This window comes from Branchiostoma lanceolatum, chromosome 5 (assembly GCF_035083965.1).
Source record: "Branchiostoma lanceolatum isolate klBraLanc5 chromosome 5, klBraLanc5.hap2, whole genome shotgun sequence".
Classification (NCBI taxonomy): domain Eukaryota; kingdom Metazoa; phylum Chordata; class Leptocardii; order Amphioxiformes; family Branchiostomatidae; genus Branchiostoma; species Branchiostoma lanceolatum.
In genome coordinates this window covers 6,733,196-6,757,256 of record NC_089726.1, presented here as the reverse complement: position 1 = coordinate 6,757,256, position 24,061 = coordinate 6,733,196, and the positions used below count along the sequence as shown (strand labels likewise).

Genomic DNA, 24,061 nt, shown 5'->3' with positions numbered 1-24,061 from the left:
GAGGACGTAGGTACCAAGCAAAAAAGCGCCACCTCGTCATCACCGGACGTCCCGTTCGTCGATAGGTCGATTCAGTGGCGTTTTTACGGGCGTTTTTTTTTCTTTCTGAACGCAGGACGAATATCAAGTGGCCGGTTCCGGTGGTGACTAGTTGTGCCCAGTCTTTTGTTGACCGCGACCCAACAAAGTATATACACCCGGCGCACAGGCGCATAGTCCTGTCCGGTACCGGTCTATCCATTCAGCTACATTCAGCCGCAGTGCTCTGAAAATACAGCTCCCTTGCTGACGATGTTGAGAACGTCAGATGTTGTTGGATTTTAAGGTAGGCTACAACATCACGTTTAGAGATAAATAAAGAAGGCTAGCAATGGATTATGAAGCCGCCACTTTGCTGTGAACGATCACAGGAAGCTATTTTCTCGTCATGGCGCAAATATTATGGCGCAGTTGAATGGAGGACGATGGAAATTTCCAGTGGATCTGCCGAACTCAGGGTTTATGGAGGAAGCTGGTCAGGCTGACCCCGCTTTCGTGAGGCCACAAGGGCAAGGGCATGCCCTTGAAGTCGAAGAAATTGAAGACAAGGACACGTGGCTGCTGGCGTGAAGAAAAAAATGTATTTCCGGTGGTGCAACCAAACTGTTGCCCCCCTCCCCCCTTTTGTATCTTGGGGAAAGGTGAAGGCTGCCATGGCCTGGACCCCACCTGGTTGTTAATTACATTATATATGGCTTTATGAGGGGCTGTGTGAAGTATACATCATTGTGGCAGTTGAGCTGGCAATTCACCTAGAAAAAACTGCTGACTAATAACCCAGCGCAAGAACATAATTTTGAACTGAAGTGTCTACAATTGTGTGTGTGTGTGTGTGTGTGTGTATGTGTTTACGTGTGTGAATGCTTGTGTCTGTGTATATGTGTGTGCATGTGTGTGCATGTGTGTGCATGCTTGTATGTGTGTGTCATTGTGTGTGTGTGTCTGTGTGTGTTTGTAAATTGATATACATGTACATTGATTTGGTACATGTAGTCAAACCGATTCATTTGATGTGATTGATCACTTTTAATGTGATTGTGAATGCTCCAAATGTATTTTAAATACATGCACTTGTAGCAGGCAAATTCATCAACTTTGTTCCAAAACACTTCTTGAAGGTGAACAGTTTGTGTAATATATTATAAAGTTAGTGCTTACTAGAATCCTAGCTTTCTGAGAAATGTACACTGCATGATTGTGTGTATGAGTATGACTAATCATCATCATCATTGGTCAGCTGCACAGTGGGGGACTGTAAGTTTCTCCCAGTTCATTTTGTCGCTGGCCAGGTAAACAATATGAATCTGCTTTAGTGACTGTAAGTTGTCCATTGTTGTCTCCCATGCATGATGACTAAGCTTAGTACAAGTCTGTGCAAGGCAACTTTAGGCTGTCAAGCACTCTTGTGACTAACTCCTTCACCACATCTCTCAATGACTAATCCTGAAGAATGCAGAATCATGAGTCTTTTCTGTCAGAAGACACCCTGTAGTAATCAAAGAGGTTTAAACCTCCTTTGAAGTCCTTTCTGCTATGAATAAAGTCAGGAACACAGTCATGGCAGACAGACCTGACAAGGAATAGGAATACTCGACCAACTCTGGCCAAAACTGCCGACCCCACCCTTTTTTTGGTCGGCCACTGGCAAAGGATATCTGTTACAATACATCTTTGATCTGAGTCATGAAATTCAAAACAGGGTTCCTGTATTTCACACTCTGTTAACAAATGATGGCTTTGAATAGTTGATTTAAGAATGTGTAGTTTACATTGCACTTCTTTGTTCTGTTTATTGACATATCTGTGCTTAGGGGTACTGTTACATAAAATTCAGGTACAGGCTTAGGTTCGATCCAGGTCCAGAGGATCAGGTCCAAGTCCTGTATACTTGGAATTACTGTGTCTTCGACATCTCTCTACAAAATTTCCTTTTCATGTGCAATGCCAATCATATGTTAGAGCGTAATTGATAGGAGACAGTGTCCCGTCACCATCATGGCCGTGTACCTGCATGAAAACAACCTTGTCTGACAGCAGCGGTGTTTACATGGTTTTTCTCATGTTCGTTTTCTACTTAACATATTCTTAAAATTTTTTGTGTTACCTGTAGGTATGTTGATTATAGTGCTGCGTATTTAAATCCTGGACCTGATCTGGACTTGTAAAAACGCTTAGGTTCAGGTAAAAAAAAAAAAAAAGAACGAACGTCAGGAACCAGGTCTGGACTTGCGAAAATTGGGTCTTTTGTCATTGTCATGCTTGTTAATACACCAGCTCAACTACACACCATGCAGAACTATTGTTAGTATCAATTACACTCCACACTCTCCATGGTACGGCCAGGTACATATTGTAAACGCTGTGGGTCGTGTCATCATCCATGATATAGTGCAGCCTGATTGCCCCAGCCCCCTTATTTTCCAACTTTCTCATCATCTGGGACCATATATGGGCTTTTCTATGATATCCCTTCCCAGCTGAGTCATTAAACGCTTAGAAGTTAGAGTAAAACTAAACCGTTCAATTCGGGGTCAAAATGTGACAGAAATTATAAGCCATAAAGGCATATATAGACAAATAAATACCATATCAGACAGCTATTTCATGTAAATTTTTATTTCAATTTTTTGCTCAGCCATCCTATAGTTTCATTGTACCAAGCATCAAGCAAGCATGGCCAGATCCATCTTAGGACATTTCCAGGATCATGATTTAATCATCTTAGATATTGGGTCTGAGAAGCTGACTTTTTGTCAGACATGTCATTGTGCAATGATATCCACAGAGTAGAAATCTTTTTTTTTTCATTCAATTCTACCCATTGGTGCTAGTTTTGATTATATCCATTTCTGACATCTGTATTTACATGTATATGTCTACATTTTGTCCCTGCAGGTGCTGATGAGAATGGCAGAAACGCAGCGACTGAAATCCCACTTCCAACGCGACGATGAGAAGGCAGTTGCCTGTAGGAATCGGACAATCAAAAGAGACTTTGCAGAAGAGGAGGAAAAGCCTAGATAGCAGGGCCTGTCTTGTAGCGCCGGGTGGGCAGAATAGAACAGTTAAGATGGAGGAGTCCCCGTGCCTGCAACAGACTACCGACAAATGTCACAACATGCTGCTCTCCCCTAGTCTTAAGATAGAGGCCGAGGTATCATCAGACAGTGGAGCTGACGTACATTCTGATGAACAAGAGGAAAGTGGCCAGTGTCTCAGTCCCAAATCACTCGCATCACCCTCAAGTTATACCAGCCTCGCGAGCATAAGTCCAATGCCAAGTGGAGTTGATCTCAAAAGTCTACTGGATGATTCCTTTCCCCATTCCCCTAACGCAAGTCTTAACCAGGAAATCACTGAGCACACAGACAGTAGTTCAAAACCTCCGAGGAGGGCAATAGACATTCTCATTGGAGGGGAACGATTTGTTTATGGCCAGAGTAGTGGGGACACCAGCCCCCATAGTCCTTTCAGATCCTATGCAGAGAAAGGGGAGGTGCCCTCTGCAACCTCCGACACTTCAATCCATGCTGTGAGGGATGAATTAGCCAAACATTACATTAGCACCATGCAGCAAATAACACCTTTGCCGTGGAATAGCAAGTTCTTAGTCGACGTGCGAGACGTCAGTCTACATTACGAAGTCCTGCAGGAAGGAAAGAGGCCCGGTGACATGCACAGGGTCCGCCTCAAGAGATTCGAAGACGTGTTTGAGTGTAAGGGACTGCCCGGTCCAAGACGTATTTTCTTCCAGTGCATCCCAGGGGTTAGAAAGGCCACTCTGTTGAACAAAGTACCTGTAGAGTGGAGCAGGGGGCGATGGATGTTTCTAGTGGAGCGTTTCCAGTTGCTCTTCAGCATAAATCTGCTAGATGTCACTGCTGAAGATACCCTGTGGGACACCCTGAGAAGGCAGTTTCCACAGCCACTGGCAGCTGCTTCCGTTGAAAGCGTGAAAGCCTTCCTTCTCGACGAGGAAACGCAGTGGTCGACGCTGTTTCTCATCGACGGCTACGACGAACGTGCCGACATCAACGGTGACATCAGGAAGCTGATTCAGGGCAGGCTCTTCCCCGACAGTTGCGTGATCGTCTTCGCCCGTCCCGTCAACTATCCAGACCTGATGCAGTGGATGGACACAAGAGTCGAGATATCCGGTTTCTCCATTCGGAGTGCGTACAGGCTGCTTCACAACTACTTTCCAGATAACCCTCACAAGGCAGCAGGACTGATCGCAGCTCTGAAGCAGTACGAGAATGTGACTGCCGTTGACGTGAAGCGGACCTCCCTGCACATCTGGCTTCTGTGCGTCCTGTGGGACGACAACCCAAAGAAGGCGTTTCCGGAGACGATGACTCGGCTCTACAGCGAATTCTTGTCCTGCGTCATCCGTCATCACAAGGAGCTGACGAGGGAAGAACTGGACGTCGAGGCAGTCCTGAATCCGTTTGGGAAGATAGCGATGGACGGGCTTCTTGGGAAGAAAGCCATGTTCAACCTCTGTGACTTGGAACCGATTCAGGACGGCATCAACCTGTTGTTAGAGCTTGGCATCTTGAGATCGGGATCGAAGTCGCTTGACATCATGGCACCGTCAACTTTGCTCTTCTCGCACACAACGATGCAGGAGTTTGTAGCAGGAAGGTACCTTGCTACAAGACTGCCACAAGATGGTCCCCACGAGCATCTGCCCTTCAACACAGTCAAAGATGCCCTGGCGCTCGAGAATGTCATTCTGTTCGCCTGCGGTACAACAGCAAATGCGGGAAAAGTCATCCTCTCTCATCTGGCAAAGATATACGCAGATGAGCTCCGAGAGCACGAAGAAGCCTACTATGGTGAGCAGCTGCAAACTGCTGAGTTTGAAGAGTTCAGAAGCTTCATCGTCCTCTGTCTGAGGTGTCTGTATGAAAGCCCTGTCAGAAAGGAGCTGTGTCAGTGTTGCATGCTTGACTTCCTGTCCAGACGAGTGAGGTTAGATTGGATGGGGGTCCCTTCGCAGGAAAGTGTTGCCCTACAATGTTTCCTATGTCTCACAGCCACGGAGGGCACCAAAAGTGCTGTAACTGACCTTACCCTGTCATTCCACGACTACTCGCTCAAGAAACCAGAGTACCTATTCAACATTCTCCACTATGTCCCCCACTTGAAGAATCTCACTGTACATCTTGGTAGCTGTTTGGAAAAAGAATGCGAAGATTTGAGCCTTCTGGACCAGCCGCTGGGTTGTCTCCGAGAACTTTGCTCTGTCCACATAACCGGGGATGCCAGACGATTCACCGGGTTGTCCTTTGCCTTCCTGAAACCGTCCGAGAGCTTCACCAGCTTGACTATGCAAGATGTACAGTTGGGAGGGAGGTTAGCGAGGGTGGCGGCTAACTTCAAGTACCTCCCGTGCCTTACCACGATAAAGCTACAAGACTGCGGGCTGAGTGGCGAGGATGTGACAGCCATGGCTGAGTACCTGTACCACGTCCCCCTCGAAGACTTGGACGTGTCCTTCAACGAGCTTGGTAACGGAGTCTCTAACCTCGTCAACAAGCTGGTCGACCTGCCCTCGCTGAGGATCCTCCGTATGTGCGACGTGTCGCCGACGTTCAACACCATCGAGACGATTGGCAAGGCGCTCGAACACATGAAGCAACTTGAGGAGCTGCACCTTGCTCAGAATGAAGTGGACGCTTGGAACTATAGAGGGTGCTGGGAAGACCTGGTTCAGAATGTTTGCCACTTGCCCAAGCTGAGGGTGGTGGATGTCAGTCGCTGCCTGATCGGCTCCCACAACATCACGCTCCTCGTCAAGAGCCTCATCCACACCGCGGTGGAAGTCATCAACATTGCCTACAACGAAGCCACCAACGAAACCATGGAAGCCCTGGAAGAAAACCTGGTGCAGCTGCAGTACTTGAAATCTCTGAACGTCAGCGGAAACGAGATCTCCTTCCACGGCATCTACTACTTCGGCAAAGCTCTCCACCAGGCGAGGGACCTGACAAACCTCAACGTGAGCTACAACGAGCTGGCCGACGTAGCAGTTGCCGACCTGGCGGGACGACTGCACCAAGTCTCGGGCCATCTGAGAGTGTTGGACATCAGCAGTAACCCGATCTCAGAAGAGGGCTTAAAGAACTTTGCGAGCAGCATGGAACCCATGCTGGCGCTCAAACAGCTAAACATGTCGGGAGCAGGGTGGCAGTCGTTCCACCTGAGCAACGAGGCTGCGCTGGTCCTGGCGCAACTACTCGGCCGTCTGCCAAGTCTGGAGAGGCTGGAGCTGAGGTGGATCACCATGCAACTCGAGGGCTTTCAAGCTGTGGTCAGGGCAGCCATGAAGCACCCAAAGCTACAGGAACTGTGGTGAGTACCTGTGCAACATGGTGTACATGTAGATGGGAGTTTGGAGAAAGTTTGTGTAAAAAGCATTAGTGACTTCCTGTTGGTCTAAATCAATTTGTAATAAGGTTATGCTATTCATTGTACACATAGCCTGAGTGTTTTATTTGATAAAATTAAGATCTTGATCGTTCACTTTGTCATGTAAAATGCTGGTCAATTAAAATCTACTGGATGAAAGGTAAATTTTTTAAAGTATTTGTGTCACAAATGACACTGAAATACAACAGTTCCTGATTTACAAGCAACCATCAGAAAAGTGCACATTCAAGTATTGTTAAATGAACAAAAAGTTTTGTACAAAATACATCTATACACCCTTCTGATGTTATATATATATTGAACATCGATTCTTACAAATCATACTTCCAGTTCTTGATTAAACACGGCAGTCGGTTCAGAACCTGGTGCCACGACTCTTGGAAACGTTCTTTTTAGAAGCACAAAAGCAAACAAAACTGGAAACTCGTAATTGTATGTAATTTATGATGATTGACTGCTTGCTTCTTAAAAGAATGTTTTTAAGTGTGACGGTACCAGGTTCCGAACCAACTGCTGTGTTTATTTTGACGTCGTGAGTTACAAAAATTTAATTACCTGGCGGCTGGAATGAAGAAGTGGAAGTATGATTTGTAAGATTCTATCGATGTTCAATAACATCAGAATGGTGTATATTTTGTACAAACGTCTTTGTTCGTTGAACAATATTTATGATGGTTGCTTGTAATAAGAAACTGTTGTATTCTATTGTCATGGATGACACACGCACTTTAAGATTATGTGTAGGTTCTGTAATGCTATATTTCTTACCTCCCCTTCCAATTTGTATTTTACAAGATTTTATACGACTTAAAGAGGTTAGTGACATAGTCTACAAAACCCATAAACCTGGAAGTGTCCAACTCAAAAAGTTTTGTAGGTAACCCTTGTTCCTCCTACATGTACATTTGTAGGTTTCCCAGCAAGCAGCAAGCAAGCAGGCTTGAAGAAGTATTTTGAACAGTGATAATATGTGTCCATTCTAGAAACCACCCGTATAACAAAAATGAAAAAAAACCCACAAGCTGTTTGGGGGCCATAACTTACCGGGGTACTGCACTTCTTTACTAGTACATCACAAGCTACCTGCCAACAAAAAAATCAATAGCACATCCAGGTCAAAAGATAGAAAAAACTGAAGTTCTGCTGCAGTACCAAGGTCACATACTAGGGGGCTAGTCTATCTTGAGAGGGCCTCAATACTTTTTGATGTGGTGGTCTTATAGCATATACCTGGCAGCATCATATGACAGTAGATGTTACTGCCAGTATGTTTGTAAGGCATTTTTGTGTCTTGCATTTCATGATTTCTCAATATTACATAATATTAGCATTTGCATCATAGGCAATGATGTATAACTCATCAATATGCCCCTGTCTCTCCCCACAGGTACTGCAGGGAGAAAGTCCCTCGGGGAACTGAAGCCTTGGTTGTCGAGGCAAAAAAGCTACTGCACTTTGAAGATGCAAACTGAAGGTCTTTTTTTTCTCATTTCTCCAAATTCCTCAGGATAGGCAACTATTAACAACTATCATGTTTGAAATGAACAACATATAGTGCTGAAATGTGACTCTAGTTAGTGACTAGAAAAGTGTGTTGTGAGTTTAATTAAAGAAACTGACAATCATTCAGAAGCCAACTACATTCTGGTTTGTGTAAGGTGTATCCAGATGTTGCTACGCATTAAGATTTTAGACTTGCTTTATAGTGGGATGTCTTCGGTTGAATGTAAGGTAGACTTACAACTTGTCTTCAGTATTGCACTTAGTCTTACTCCAATGTGCACAAACAATGTAAATGTGGTTTATCGTTATGTGGTATTCTAAAGACAATGCTGTCCTAGCGTTAGTGTGCGAAGTCTTCCAAAATTCGCAGTTTTCAGGCAGTTTTAAGAATTTTTGATTATCGGAGGTGGAAATGTATTATTCTATTATGCACCATTGTGGTATTTATGCCGTCTAATTAAATCTAATTGCAGTAAAATGGAACAGAATCAATGAAGTAGTAGCCATAATTTATTTGAATTAATATATAAGTTCCATAATCATTGTTATTGATGATTCATAATGAAGATGTTGTAGATAGTTAAGCACCCAAAGCTGCAGTAACTTTTGTCAGATAGCACAAGTTTGACATTTAAATCATGCAGTTAAATTGTCTACAGAAACTGAAACAAATGAATCTCAATAAAGTGTACAGTCAGTACAGTATAGATAAATGATAAGATGATGTAAATCTTTAAGACACGCGCTTCAGCAATTTAAGCGACAACTCCAAACAATGATGGACACATAAGCGTGTTTGTTTTTTTATATTGATATTGAGAAGTATGAACTATAGGGGTGGTTGTGATTCCACTCAGTACCTCATGGTAAACTTGTATGATTTTTCATCGCACATTTCATTGTTGACCTAAAACTGTGCCGACTGTTACAGAAAGAATATGAATTTAGGCTATTATCTGATTTGATTCAGTGTTATTTTTTTCATCTTACATTGCCAGCTGTAGTAGAGTTTTGATAGGATGTCTAGATAGCAATGTGTTATAAGACATAATTTCATGGTATTTTTACTTTTTTTCTGGCTCAAAGACCAGTCCACAGCTTTCACTTTTCAGTGTTCTTGCGTGTTGTATCAGTCCAAACCGGTCCGCTCTGTGTATTCATTTGTTATTTATTTGTCAATACAAGTAGTAACAATCATTTTTCTGTGTCATTATGTTTTTATTGCACTATACATGTATGTACATGTGTATGTATGCCAATTTTCACTTACGTTGTGTGGAGTAAAGCAGGAAAAAGAGGTTGGAAAACAAACTACACGAGATTCTGTCAATCTATTGTTCATCATCACTTGAAAGTTAGTGCTAGTAGAAGTCATTCTGAAACAAAGTTCAACTGTAATCTCCAACACAAAAAGGAGTGGATTGTGTAGAGACAGGGCCCCAAAAAGTTAGTTTTATATTTGATGCCAAGGGGTGTACATGATGTGTACAGATAGACAAAGGGTTACTAATATTAAGTAATTTACATTGGTCATGTGTATTAGATTTTCATTGCTAAACACAAGGAGTTTTGCTTTTATTGAAAATATAACGCCCAAAATGACTCCAAAATTTCATCACTGTCATTGGAAGAAACCTTAAAAATCATTTAATATCAATATAAACACACAGTTATTCTCCAAAAATAGCTACTCAAGCAACTGGATAAAATTTTGAAACTGACGTTTCAGACAGCATCCGCTGTCTTTTGTCAGTGACTAAGGAAAGGACCGGGAAACCTGGTTTTATACCAGATCTCTGAAAAAATACAAATGTATGTTACTAGTATTCTGTTCACAAATCAGCAAATGGCCAAGGAAATGTAGTTGCAATTTTGGCGAAGGTAATGAGACAAAGGAATGATTGGTTTCTTCAATATAACCAAGAGTTGATACATGTACCTAGCCAATAAGCATTCTTATGTTTTGGAATGTCGCTCCAATGATAGTTAACCTTGACTTGCATCACAGGATTGTACCAATATCCAATACCTGAGCTACATTTTAACCCCTTCGATGTACATAATATCGTATTTCGGTGTTTTCTGGTAAATATATATAGTGGACCAGGATAGCATGGCCATGGGCAGAAAGCACAGACAGTATCCTACAATCCCTGACACTGCTAGAGATCTCTTTTAAGTGCATACCAAATCAACACATTGTTTGCTAGGCCATCACCTACCGGCATCCAACCAGAATTATATGTACTTGACTGGTCACATCCAACATACTTGTTAGTACAACAAACTAAAGGTATTTATTACCTGCTTCTATGGTGTGTATGTACTTTTTTTATTTCACAACGTTATTAATTGATGTGTGTGTGTATGTAGGCATACATGTAGTTCAACAGGAATTACAGAATACAAAGTACTATGTGGACCATGTTAGATAACAAGTGCCTCTCATTACCTCTTGAGATTTTACTTATGTTTTGTACATGTAAATCAATCCCCATTTCAGAAAAAAATATTGACAGCAGCAAATACAATCAACACAACATTGTAACATTCCTCCAGTCATTTACATTATTGTGTTCATGTATCACAGAGCACCAAGTAACTGTATGTCTGAACTTTGGTCAAACTACATTGTGTATGTTACTCCTTATTATTAGATACAATCACATTTCTTTTTGACAGAGACAACACTTGCTATAATGTTTGGCTATTAGGTCAACTGGATTCAACTTTTGTTGTTTGGGGCTGCATTAAATGTCCTGCCTGTGGGGGGCTCAAATTTGGAACATTAAATTTCGGACTGGGGTGATCATGAAATACAGTCAAACCTGCCCGAGCAACAAGCTCTCCAAGCTGGCCACTTAGGCATGATGATTGCTTTTTCTTGGTCCCTAAAGTTTTACCCATAGACGCCCAGCGAACGACAACGTGGCTGGCTCAAATTACAACCGTGCATGACCTTCATGTGATACCTGCCCATACTGACCACATCATATTCAAGCGTCTGACCTTTCCATAATCTGTACCAGTTGTGTAGCCTCTACCAGGCTCCGCGGATGGCTGGAAAAATAGTACAAATTGGCCAAATAGAGTGAATAGCATGCTAAGGGAGTCGGCTACGGAGAGAGGGTCCAATATGGCCTCCACGGAGCCTGGTATAGGCTACCAGTTGCGGATAGAACAGAACTCACTTTGTAGTCAAGGTTGACTTGTCCAACTCTGATCCATTACGCCACACTGACTTGATTTCTGATTAAAGATGACATCCTCTGCACACCAAACCTGACAAGAGCGGGTGAAAAAAAGGTTGTGATGGGCAAAAGAAACAAAAATTATTTTGAAAACATGGTATAAAACAAAAAAATTAAAACAAGAAATCATGTACTCCTTATTCTTCAGGACTGGAGGTACATGTAGGTTGTCTTGTTTCAGATCTGAATGTTTTGACATATTCTCTGACATTTTTGTAATGATTTTTCCAGTACTTACAACCATGATAATTATTGAAAAAGTCATGATTTGAAAAGGAACAAACATCCTTGTGTATGTTTATGTCATCTACCATCAAATCAAGTCAGTGTGGCCTTACTTGGATCAAAGATATTTGTATGACTGTGTTTAATGTGGTAAAACAAAAGTAATGCCTTCATCAGCCTCCAACTGTTGAATGTATGATCGATACAATGTAAGTGCAATGCAAAATGATCATTAAATGACTTCTGCAACTCTGATTTTTGCTGGATTTTAATATCACAAATACTACCAGTAGGGATGAACACAACTGGAAATTATTATTCAAAGATTCAAATTGCCTGTATCTTCTTCAACCAAAGGTGAGCAAATACATAGAACAGTAACAATTGAACATACAGTTACAAGCAGGTCGAGTTTATTGTCAGTAAGAAGTATGAAAGCGTTTTGGCCACAACCATGTAAAAATGATTCTTGATATTGAATTAATAAGGGAATGATCAACACAAAAAAGGTGGGAAACTTGCATTTTATCAATCAATGAATCATGCATCTCCATTGCTCCATACTAGTGGAATATAAGCTCTTCGGTGAGCTAAACTGGATCAAGATCACTTTCCTTTCCTTTTACTTTATCATCGGAAAGCTTATTTATCACCCTTCACAATGATCCCATATTTAATATATGTCATGATCTTCTAATCAAAGTTTGTACACAAGAGCTGACTATGCCACTACATCACAAAACTAAAGTGCCAACTCTGTTTCTGACTTGGCCTGGTACCCATCTGCAAGGCCACCTTTTTTATAACTTCTCAAATGGGAATAAATGAGCATCCTCCTTTTGTCCCTTCTTTCCTCTGGACCGATGGGTTTTAGAACTGGTAGCCTCCTGACCAAAGTCTCTTCTCGGCCAGGACTTCTCAACATCAACAGCACGGTCAGAAGTCTCGTCACCATTGTCATCATCATCATCATCATCATCGATGTCCTCCCCTTCCTCCGATGATTTGACCTTGGACTCATTCTGGATCTGTAACACATAATTGACACAACTGTTAAAACTTCAGGCATTTTAAAGGGGGACCCCAGAAGCAGGTGTTATTTTCTTTAAGACCACTTTTTTTATTAATACAAAATCTGTACAACAAATTTTGTACAATTTCGACACAGATTAACAAGGAAATGAACCATTTCTAATCCAGTAACTAATTAGTTTCCCCCATGCAGACCCATAAGTGGGCATGATGGGAATAGTCCAGACATCAAGTATGCGTTCCTATGGGATAATTGCTTAAGATTAGGACAGGAACTTCTGGGCGGCCATGGAGGTTCGGGTGACAGATGAAGAATGGCACCCAACATAAGTCAAGTCAAGGTCGTTTTTTGGCTCCAAGCAAGTAGAGAATTACATTGTCATGGTTAAACATTCATGAACAAGTCAACTATTCGTGCACACATTTAATATAATTGCTTTTAAGATTAGATCTTAGAAACAAGTAAAGTGGAAAATGAAGTTACTAATGCTATAACTTAAATAAAGCGTAATCAATGTACCTGGAATCTTCTTTTTAAACGCTGACTGATCAGCAAGGCCTTTGTTAACTTTCTCCAGTTGTCCAAGGATCTCTTCTCTCGCTTCTCTTTCACTTTCTGCTCTCTGTTCTGCCTGTCTTCTTCCCATGCCGCTATCAGCAGGCCCTGGAAGATGTGCATGTTCATGTGTACCATCAGACAAAGCTATGGGTTAATGCCCTGACCTGAGGTGTATATGGTGACAATCATGGCCTGCTGGGCTCCTATAACCACCATGATATTAACTGTGAGGTGGCTTGTAGGAATTGAGAAGGCCTAATGTCACCACATGAAGTGTACACATACAATACAACACGGTCACCTGAGGTACCAACCAGATTGCGGGTAGGATTCCATGGGGCACTGTACCATGCTGACAGGTCCGGAACATAAGTATCAAACGTTATTGTGGCCCAGGTATGACATAAAAACATGTATGATTGATCAATCCCTTCTGGCTTTATGATAATGAATGTTTTGTACATGTCTCTGTGTTAGTGGTATAACACAAACATGATGCCAAAATGGAAACTCTAAACATTCATGAAAATCAAACCAGTTACATACCTTATGCTCCTCACACACTATGTAGCCATCTTTGACCGGATGTGACCAGCCACTGTGGAAGTCAAACCCAACCACAGCTGGGGCACAGTCAATGTCCAGCTTCCTCGCAACACGCTCTAGTCCTAGTAGGACAAAATGGTGGGAGGGGAAATCTTTGTTAGTTACTCCAAAAATAGTTACTTAAGCAGTAAGTTACTCATTGTCACTTACTTTGTAATATGAAATAAAATGTTATGAACCATTGCTGATGATCTTATTATTGAATTTATTATTCCTGGTAAAGAGGGTACCGAACACTTAAGCCCACACAGCAAGCACCATAATTACATTAAGGAGATTTGTGTCCTACGGACTCTTGTTAGAACTGGTTTTGTCTGGTCTTACCTGGGATCTGTAGATGCACAGTGCCCTGTGGCAGCATGCAGGGAAGGTACAGGTCCACATTGCCATAGTCGTTCCTGGGCACCTTACCGTCCACAGCTAGAGGCGGCATGTAGTCCTCAGTCTGCCACCTGTACAAATGGAAAGTAAACAGAGAAAATTCAACAATAAACATTGACTGCAATTTGGATGGAAATTGCTAGAGGGCTCATAAATTTATGACTTCTTCCACAGACACTCCCACATGTACATGTACAGTCTCCCAGACAAACCAATCGTGGATTAAAACCTGAAAATGTGTTAAAAGTGTAAAAATCACAAAGCAGTAGACATACAGACATGTAGGTAATTGAAAGCAATGATAAGTGTACTAGTACTATACACACCAACCAACCAACCAACAAATAAACAACCCAATGCTAGTACTGTACATGTATAATTTGTAGGGGTTGCAAAAGAACAAAAGAAAGTGCAAGTACAAACAGAGCTACAGTCGGTTCATCAGCGTTTCCAGTTGTAAAAATTCCTTGGCGTTCCATCTTCCTCTTCAGCCAGTTGGGGTTGTTGTGTTTGACCATCTTGTACGGCACCTCCCCTGATCTGACCACTCGTGCCTCCTGTAGCCACTTGTCACGGGTGTGAAGCTGGTGAACACACTCCCTGTACAGGTCAGTAAAACATTTGTTAGTCTGTTAGTCTGTCTTCTTCATTGATGTTGTCCATCTATCTCGAGATCTTAAAGAAGCACTAAACTGCAGAAGTGTTGTTATTTTCCAATAGTAGGTTATGTATCAATGAATACAGTCAACTCTATGCAGAATTCCACTTGTGGTGAATTACATGTAGTAAGTATTTTGTGAAACAAAATGATACTAACTAATCCCATGTAGACCCTACCCATCCATTCCGGGTAGTATTCGTTTCAGATAGCATCTGCTATCTTTCGTCAGTGACTAAAGAAAGATCTGGTAGAACTAGGTTTTATACCAAAACTCTGAATAGACATGTTAATGAAGTGAAGACAATTTCAGATGGTTCAATAGAAAAGTAAGTTAAGACAAGGTTGTATGCTAATGAATCAATAAGCTGTTGTTTTAGGAGCTAATGTTAATGGGGTTTATAATTACTTGGGTACAGGTGTCTTTCTGGACATTTTTCTGGGACACCCTGTGAGTGTAAATTTGATTTCACAGCACCTTGCATAGACAGGCTCTCCCTTGCAGTATCCCAGCACAGCTGCAGTCTCTGGGTAGATAGCATCATACTTCAGCAGGTGCCTCCGCAGGGCGTACAAAGGGTGGTCCTTGAATTCCCCTATGGTGGTTGGAAGAGGCTTCTGCAGAAGTTTGCTGTGTAGCTCAATGTCTTCCTTCTTGCTCCTGAATAAGAACAGGAAGTCATGAACATCAGTCAGGGAAAGTGTGGCGGCAAGATTGTACATTTTGTATGGAATTTTGAGTAAGTCGAGAAATGACAGGTCAAAATTACTTTAGTCCTAGTTTTTGGCGTTTTAAAGTCAGCCATTGCTTTTGCAATTTAATTTCACTTGAGTAAGAATGTTACTCGTTGACTTGCACATTTTGATTGTGGTAGCATCAGCACAATTCCACCCATCTGATATTGTGTACCATCAATTTGTTTTTCCTGTTGGCTATTTTGAGTTCAGACCTGTAAGCTAATAGATGCTTTTTGTTTAAGTAATTAGATAGCGCAGGGCTTTTTCTATAAAAATTTAATAAGAGGGAGCACACACAGGCAAGGGAGCGAATTCTATCTATTTATGGAAGAATTGATTGTTGAGTGAAGGCTGTATGCTGGATATTAAGCTAGAATCTGAATTCCACAAGAGGGTGCTGGGCTGAAACAAGAGGGCGCAGCGCCCCTCTTTCCTGATTTAGATGAATCCCTGGATGCTTTTCCTTTCGTATTTCGATAATAGATAAAAAGTTTGGCTAAATGAAGATTAATTCATTGCTGATATACGTACCTGTCCTTATCAGACGATGAGTACAGTCCGAGCGTATCTGTCCACCAAGTGCCCCACCGATCCTCCCTCAGCAGGCGTGTAGACGTCATCCATCCCGCCGCGTAACGCTTGGTAACGTCCTTCACGCTGCCTTCAGTGTCCACCCCAACGACGTACGCCATCGGTCGGGTCACCCGCTGTTCCAACACCTCTGGCCTGTCCACCAGACCACTGACCACATCCACTGTCACCCATCTCTCCTCATCTGCTAAGTACACCTCTACCCACTCGTTACAGATTTCTGAATCTTCACCGGTCAGTTCTACCACGCTTTCGTCTGAATCTTCAGAGATGATCTTTCTGCTAGGCTGCTGGTTTGGCTTGCCTGGTTTCTTCTTGGTCCTGAGTTTCGATACGTCGATGATTTCAAGATCGCTGTCGTCTGATGAAATGCTTATCTCTTCGACTTTCAACACGTCAGACTCTCTAGATGAAGAATCCTTCACATCTGTACTGGATTCAGGAACATAGTCTGAATCATCGCTCTCTTCATTGTCAGATTCTGACACTTCGACCATTGGCTTTGTCTTGGATGCACGTCTCCTTGGTCTTGAATTCTTTGTTTTCTGCTGCCTCCTTGAAGGCGGATCGGATGTCTTCCCTGACGAACGTTCCGTGCTCGAGTCATCTGAAGATTCAGTCATTTTTCTTCTTTTCCCTGGCTTGGCTTGTTTTGCATTTTTAGTCTGCTTCGCAGACTTAGAAGCTTGAGTTTTTGAAGTGCCTCCTCTGGACTTTGGTGCAGACTTTGATGTCTTCTTTTGTGCAGACGTATTCCGCTTGGACTTTGATGGGGATGACTCTTTTAGAGGGATAGGCTGTAAACGTCCAACAACACAAAAGAAACATATACATTTAAGAATGCTGCAAGAGATAAATGAACTTTAACTATTCACCTTGTAGTGCCTAGTGGCACATAGGGCAGCAAGTTTCCTTGCTCTTTCAATATAGGGTACATTTTGTATATTTTTTACAGGGAGTGGTCGCTCAGCCCTTCCCGTGCTGGAGGCACCTCCTCAAACACAGGATCCCCATTTTATGTCCCTTGCGAAAGATGAGTGCACCCCAACCGAGATGCCCTGCCTAGGATTGAACCGAGGTCTCCAAGCTATCAACTAATTGGAACCAGGAGCTCAACTGTGAGGCTGCTAACAGTTGAGCTACAGGGACATCCCTACTACATGTATGTATCACTCTTGTGACATTGAATCTAATACTCACCTGTAAGGAGATGACCAGTCGTGTGTCCAGCTGTAACATCCTCAGGACCACGATTAACAGCCAGACCAGCTCGTTCTCAGATCTCACCGTCCCTTCCTGTAGTCTCCTTCCAAGCGTTGCTACCGCACAGTTACTGTTGTCTTCACATTCTTCCTCCTCATCTAAAACCAATGGGAATTTGGACCGGAACCACTTGACCACTTTGCTCAAGAAGCCAAGATCCCACCTTCTTCTGCGAACGATTTCCGGCGGTGTCAGAGACAAAGCCAGGCCTGCCAAGTCTGTGTCGTTACATACCCTACTCCTGTACAGTGCACAGGCCAGCAGTGTTAACAGGTGCGCTTTGTGAAGGCTCTCTCTCTGCTCTTTACTAATCCTTCGAATCTGTCGTTTGATGTAACCGCTCCAATCAAACTGCTTCTTCTTCTTTTTGAACAATCCAGGGATGGCGTCTTCTGATAGCTCGATGCTGATGTCTTGGAGTTTCTTCTCAGGGCTCTTCGTGGCTGTCTGAATTTCCTCTACTTCTTCCCATTCAAACTCACTGTCTGAGGACTCATGGGTCTCCTTAAGTCCCGCTGGATGCCTTGTTGGTGCATCAGCCATCTCTGCCCTAGTACTACTAGTACTGGCCTCTTCTTCTTCAACTTTTGCTGTATGGTGTTTCGCATCTTTGACAGATTCTTGACTTTTTGTTTTCATCTTTTTGACTTTTGAAGTTCCTGGTCCATCATCTTCAACATCATTATCTTTTACCATCAAGTCCGCTTCTTGACTTCTCTTCTTCCTTGCTCCTTTCTTGCTGTTTGTCTTTTCTTTCCCTAAAATGTCTTGTTTTGTTTCTGGTTCTTGATTTGTTTTCATCTTTTTGACCCTTGTGGTTGTTGGTCCATCATCATCAAAGTCATCATCATCGTCCTTTTCAATCCAGTCTGTTTCTTGACCCCTCGTCTTCCTTGCCGCTTTCCTCTTGTTGGTTATCCCTTTTTTGTCTTCTTTACCTATCTGTGTAGATACCCCACTGGAAGATTTTGTTGCACATCTCTTCCCCCGCCCTTTTCCTGCCACACATGTTTCCGCCTCAGAACCATTTGTCACAGTCTTCTGCTTCCTAACGCTAACAGAACTTCCGTTTCTAGATTTGTCATCATGAACTTTATTTGTTTGTTTCTTGCTCTTGTTGGAGAGGTCTTTATGGGGCATTAAGTCGGACTCTTCCAAGTTTTCCAGTACAACAACTGGAACCTTTCTGGATGTTTTGTTTCTTGATCCTGCTGCAACTGAAGTTCTCTTAACTGCAGACTTGTGATCATCAGCTGATAATGACTTTTGTTCTGATTCTGTGGACAGACATAACAAACATCATGAATTTATTATCACTTGTTACCAGCTGTAGGTGTTCTTGTTATACATGTATCTTTGAAAGACAATAACAGTGAACAAAGGAATGACAATAGAGATACACAAATCAACTTACCCATATCATGACTTAATTTGCATTAAAAATATAGGAAAATTCAAACAGAGATATACAAAATTAACTTACTCATATTAGGACTTAATTTGCATAATCAATGAGGAGATTCAATTCCAGTGTTTTCTATAAAAGGACTTTGAAACATGTAATAAATATAATCTATGGCAGGTGAAATATTCACAGATACAGATTTTACAAATAAGAGGCTAATATGCATAATTCATGCCCAAGCTTAATTCCTCAATGGAATTTGATACTCATGACATGTAAAAGTTAGTTGACATCCAACACCGAACATCGTGGCCATGCCTTGTCCAGAACACGAGATGTAAAAACCGGAAAATCAGCTGCTGTACTATAACAAGCCGCCAGGTGGCCCAAAGTCTAATAATTTTTTGAGGTCCCTACACATACCAAAATAGAACAGTCCACCCAGCCCTTCCTGAGCTGAGCTATAATATCAGGTGTATTTGCAGCCAGTGCCACAGGCAGGTACCCAATGGTAGGGTAATCGTGTTAACCAGAAGGAGGTTAAAATCAGAAGGCCTTGTTAACTAACGGAAGGAAACACACACACACACGAAAAAATATCTTCCATTTGCCATGGAGGTAGTAATACTACACTAGAGTAGATAATTTGGGGCGAAGTAAAAGGGAAAGTTTTGCACAACATGAATCAGCTCACCGCCGCCTCCGTTTTGCTCCGTCGTCCTTGTTGATCTCCGTGTTTGTCTGTTTTGCCTCCCCATTATTTCAAAGAGAGGGATTCGGGGTTTTACGGAACTAAAGCTTGAAGGTATGAAAAACGCTGCATCATTCAATCCCGAGGAAAAAGTACACAAAATACATGTGTTTGTTGTATAACCTCAGCCGATGAAACCACTTCAGAATAGGGAAGCTGATATTGTTTATACGTTCTTAAAACATTTGTTATGAATCTTTAAAAAGCTGAAATTACACAAGACTATTTTAATTGTCATTTTTTGCTATCGAACAGTTTTTGAATTACAACTAGATAAAATAGTTGATACTTTTTTACCTGGCAGATAATTTTAGACCCCTAAAGAAAATAGAATCTACCAAAGCTGAAACCACTTTGCACAAGGGAGACAATAATAATAATAATATCAGGTGTATTTGCAGCCAGTGCCACAGGCAGGTACCCAATGTGTAGGGTAATGAGGCTGTTTAACGTGTTCGAGGCACCTCCTCGAGCACGGGACCCCCGTTTCTGTTCATTTATTTATTTACATGCTTTCACAAATTGATATTTTTCTAGTACCTTGCATCTTAGAACAAAATATGATTTGAAATTTCTCAACTAATATTTGCGTTCATATATTTTATAGTTGTGCAATGATACCAAAATATGTTTGGTAACAACACTCCCCCTGAAAAAATAGAATCTCTTAAGTCCCCAGGGACCTTTGAAAAATGGCGGACGAAGAGGTTTGTATTTTTTTGTCTCATATCTAAAGGATTATTACAAAATTCTTGCACACGTTTAACGTATAGTTACACGCGTATCCTTTGACGTTGGATTTTCTATTTACTCGTACATTTATTATCCTCGTATGAAGGCTGTTGTCGCACTGTGCTCCGAGGCCGAGGGATACCGGTTTGCGGCGAAATCACCACAAAACGTTAACGTTACCTGATAAAACACGTGCGAGCCAGCAAACGTTGTTAAGCTCAACCATAGCGCGACAGTTTTCATAAACAAAACTAAACAAGAGTTAAGTTCATTTAATCTAATCTAATAACGTGAATAGTAAAATTAACCTCGCACCACATGGGGTAATTGTCAGGGTGTTCGGCCCAGAGGTCCTGGGTTCGAATCCCTTGACACTGCTGACAATCTGACATGCCCCGACGTTATGCCCATGGGAAAGGCACGTAACACAATTTCCTCACTTCACTCAGGTGAAAATGAGTACCTAGCTTCGGTAAGGGGCGTCCCTCAGATAAGACATCAAATGGGGGTACTGTGTAGGCTGTGTACCTTTTCATTGTATGGGGGTCCTGTGTAGCGCTGTACCTAAACAAGAATTCAGGTACACTGGCAGTTTAGGTTCGGACCTGTACTTGTACCTTAACAAATTTGGTCAATTATCTGTAAGTAAACATGTAGTCAACTTTTAGTTGCCAATTGTCATCTTTGAGGATTTACGTATGTAAATCTCAAAATAAGTCTATTGGCAAGTTTTCTTAATTTTCAACTGTGTAGTGTAAGGTTATCAAAACTGTAATCTTTGAGACAGGATTTACTTAAAATTGTGTCCACCGATGCTTTAGTTTGTGGTAGGCCAATTGTATTTGTAAGCTCCTCGCAATTCAGCCCCTGGCTTTGAAGAGAGTAACTTAGTTGGCCCACCCAATAATGATAACAATAACAAAAAAGGCGTGGGAGTCTGCAATGGAGGCTATAGCTAGTCCCTCGTACTTGTAGGTAAATTTCAAATGAGTTTGTACCTATCTGATGATGATAACTTGTATTTCTACAGCAACCGCAGACAGCAGTAGTTGAAGAGCCGCTGGACCTGATTCGCCTCAGCCTGGATGAGAGAATTTATGTGAAGATGCGGAATGACAGAGAACTGAGGGGAAGGCTTCATGTAAGAATGATTTTTTTTTTAAATATCATGTTAGCCACACTATCCTGACAAAATCGTGCTTCTAGCGGCCGGCACGACTGTAACCACTCCATAGGGTGGGCATCATTAACCTCTGCCGGAGAGCTTGTGTAAACACAGACTATTAGCCACACATTCACCTACTTTATGTCTTATGTCAGGCTATTTGTTGCTCAACTGTTGACTCATTATCCCAACATCAATATCATAGTTGCATTATAATCTGCATGGATATCAGACAACAGGAAGTAATCTGCATATATTCTCTTCTTTTCCAGGCATACGATCAACATTTGAACATGATCCTTGGGGATGTGGAGGAGACAGTCACAACAGTGGAGATAGACGAGGAAACATATGAGGAAATATACAAAGTGAGAAAATCATACTTTCATAGGTAGTACGCTACACAATGCTCAAAAGTCCACTATCATATGCAGGTTTCCTTAACCCTTAAAGCACGATGAGCCATCAGGGCTGACTTGCAGCCTTCCACCCGATGCGCCACCAGGGATGGCTCAACTGGCTTGGGTTTCGGTATTCTCCGGTGACCCTCGGCTAAGGTCGGATACAGCCTCATTAGCATGCGTCAGGGGAAGCCCAAATCTGACGGAAGATCCCAAGTGTGTTTGGGAAGTTTTTGCCGTGTTTTTTTAGCTCAAAATCACAATTTTTCGATGTCCGAGTCGGATGAAGAACCCAGAAGGAATGTTGGCACAACTGAGGAAGGGATTGGCGATGTTTCTAGCATCAGAAGAGACAGTAAATTGATAAAAACTTCGGCATTTTGAAGGCTCAGAGCCGGCCCTATGCTAGGTAACAGTGCTACAAACCTTTGTTTTCTTTCTTTGCCATGAAAAAATCGAGTGGATGGGGGTTTATTGTAATTGAGTGAGGGTCATGATTGTCTGAAATTTTTTGTCAACTTTTTGATCCAGCCAAATCTGTGCTTCATGTTTGTTTACTTCGCCAATGGGGAGGGGGGCATGTTTTGACATGTATTTACAGGTTTGCGATTGCAAAGCCTATTCTGGCTTCCCTCCAAATCATTTTTGGGGAAATTTTCCTGGACAAACAGTAGAGGAACACTGATGAAGCCCATCATTTTACAAGTGGCCAAGGCTTTAGGTACTATCTTTGCTAGCAAGAATAAAACAGTTAACAGTTACTTACATACACTGTTTGATGTTTCTATTGCTTCAGGAAGAATAGCAAGGCAGTTAAGAATAGTTTTCTGTGACTTTCAAAGTGATTCTAGACTTTTTGGGTGATGTCATATACATTTCAAATATTTTTTGATACTTAACGAAGACCTTTTTTCTGTCTTTTTTGTGCAGTATCATTACTTACAAACCAGATACAGTCTTTTTCTTGTTATTTTCATATTCTACAGGTTCTCAGCTTTCCAGAAATGTATAGTTTTACCTATCTAGCATTAATATTAAGCACTTTACAGCCCCGAAACAATTCCTAGGTGGGGGCACCTGAAACCCGAAAATTTTAGTTACGATTCCTGTATGCACGTGAAAATTTTATCCCGTCCTTTAAGGGTTAATATAGTAAGTTATATTGGTAGTCAGTATTGCCCTGAGGAAGGTGACAGAAGGTCACCAAAACGTCGGTATTGAATACAACACTTGGTTGTACACAAAGAAATTTGTTATCCAGTGACTTACCAACCCAATGAAACTGTTCGCGAACATTGTAACTCTACTTGCATTTATGACTTACAAACCTGATGAAATTGCTCACGGAATGTTGACGTTCCATTCTGTTCTTTTTTCCAGACCACCAAGCGAAACATTCCCATGCTGTTCGTCCGAGGAGACGGTGTCATCCTTGTAGCACCACCGCTCAGATCTGGAGCTTTCTAGTCAAAACGATAAAACGATATCTACATTTTGTATGGCAACTTGCACCTAGGAAGACACAAGATACTCTTTTGTAAAGAACATTCTTTTGCCACATGCTATTGGTGGACCAGTATTTCTTTATTTACAATATCCTGTTCATTTCCTTCCATTTTGAGAAGTAACTTTTGTGGTCGCATCATCAGCCTCCATCTATCTTGCGGTTGTATACATGTAGCTTTTCATAAAGTCATATAAGTTGACCGGTGCGCGGCACATGCATGATAAAATGCTGGAGGAAGTCAATTGACTATGTGGAGTAACTACTATGTGTATGGTTACATACCATGAACATATACATTGTATGTATTTAGCCACTGTCTGAATGTCATATTCAAAAGGAATATGTTTCAAAAGATGCTTTTGACTAAGTATATGATGGTTTGATATTCGACCTTATGTTTTATTGTTTTGTTTTGTTTTTAAAGGGATCCTGATACATAAACAGGCCTGTGAAATACTTGTTATCGACACTGATGAAGATTTATATATGAGACCCAAAAAGTGCCCAATATTTGTCCAGGGAAATCTGATGATGTGATCATTTTTTCATTGACAGTGACTGAAATAAGCCTGTCATTAACAAATACATGTAGTGGGAAAGGCTTGTCCGTATTATCGTAAATAGTAGGTTTGGTTTAGTTATTACCTTCGCCAAGAACAACATTATGTTTTTGAAAGCATTCGTATCAGTGTCGTGTGTGTAGTGGTGTTTCTTCTCTCTCCCCTAACATTACAATATCTTATTTCTTACTGGGTGTCGCTCTCGTAGTACTGATCACAATGGCTTGAATTTTGTCAGTCATTCCTAAAAGGCTTTATA

At 41.7% G+C, this 24,061-nt stretch overlaps 3 protein-coding genes across 4 annotated transcripts; 2 read left to right on the top strand and 1 right to left on the bottom strand.

Annotated features, from left to right (window-relative positions):
- The first annotated feature begins 16 nt into the window (after positions 1-16).
- LOC136434676 (NLR family CARD domain-containing protein 4-like) lies at positions 17-9,172 on the top strand. Its single transcript, XM_066427659.1, has 3 exons — positions 17-325; positions 2,935-6,396; positions 7,862-9,172. The coding sequence occupies exons 2-3, from the start codon at positions 2,990-2,992 to the stop codon at positions 7,944-7,946; spliced, it is 3,492 nt and encodes a 1,163-aa protein (XP_066283756.1). The 5' UTR covers positions 17-325; positions 2,935-2,989; the 3' UTR covers positions 7,947-9,172.
- Positions 9,173-11,703: 2,531 nt separating this feature from the next.
- LOC136434677 (DNA repair protein complementing XP-C cells-like) lies at positions 11,704-19,572 on the bottom strand. 2 transcript variants are annotated; one of them, XM_066427660.1, is made up of 9 exons: positions 19,381-19,572; positions 17,219-18,558; positions 15,959-16,815; positions 15,168-15,350; positions 14,448-14,631; positions 13,975-14,104; positions 13,591-13,712; positions 13,006-13,149; positions 11,704-12,481 (listed from the first exon to the last, which is right to left on the bottom strand). In XM_066427660.1, the coding sequence occupies exons 1-9, from the start codon at positions 19,442-19,444 to the stop codon at positions 12,254-12,256; spliced, it is 3,252 nt and encodes a 1,083-aa protein (XP_066283757.1). In that variant the 5' UTR covers positions 19,445-19,572; the 3' UTR covers positions 11,704-12,253. The 2 variants fall into 2 exon arrangements, with proteins under 2 accessions (XP_066283757.1, XP_066283758.1); XM_066427661.1 differs by having other exon boundaries at positions 19,384-19,572.
- A 485-nt stretch (positions 19,573-20,057) lies between these two features.
- On the top strand, positions 20,058-23,918 carry LOC136434675 (U6 snRNA-associated Sm-like protein LSm3). The gene is made up of 4 exons (XM_066427658.1): positions 20,058-20,144; positions 21,200-21,310; positions 21,607-21,702; positions 23,116-23,918. The coding sequence occupies exons 1-4, from the start codon at positions 20,130-20,132 to the stop codon at positions 23,200-23,202; spliced, it is 309 nt and encodes a 102-aa protein (XP_066283755.1). The 5' UTR covers positions 20,058-20,129; the 3' UTR covers positions 23,203-23,918.
- Positions 23,919-24,061: the final 143 nt, after the last annotated feature.

Bases quoted from the DNA above. Each gene is read 5' to 3' on its own strand.
- LOC136434676 (XM_066427659.1), top strand. From the start codon at position 2,990: ATGAGAAGGCAGTTGCCTGTAGGAATCGGACAATCAAAAGAGACTTTG. The intron at 6,397-7,861 runs GTGAGTACCTGT...CTCTCCCCACAG, and splicing joins CCAAAGCTACAGGAACTGTG to GTACTGCAGGGAGAAAGTCC.
- LOC136434677 (XM_066427660.1), bottom strand. From the start codon at position 19,444: ATGGGGAGGCAAAACAGACAAACACGGAGATCAACAAGGACGACGGAG. The intron at 18,559-19,380 runs GTGAGCTGATTC...GTCTGTCCACAG, and splicing joins GGAGCAAAACGGAGGCGGCG to AATCAGAACAAAAGTCATTA. The intron at 13,713-13,974 runs GTAAGACCAGAC...TTGTCCTACTAG, and splicing joins TGTGCATCTACAGATCCCAG to GACTAGAGCGTGTTGCGAGG.
- LOC136434675 (XM_066427658.1), top strand. The intron at 21,311-21,606 runs GTAAGAATGATT...CTTCTTTTCCAG, and splicing joins AACTGAGGGGAAGGCTTCAT to GCATACGATCAACATTTGAA. The intron at 21,703-23,115 runs GTGAGAAAATCA...TCTTTTTTCCAG, and splicing joins CATATGAGGAAATATACAAA to ACCACCAAGCGAAACATTCC.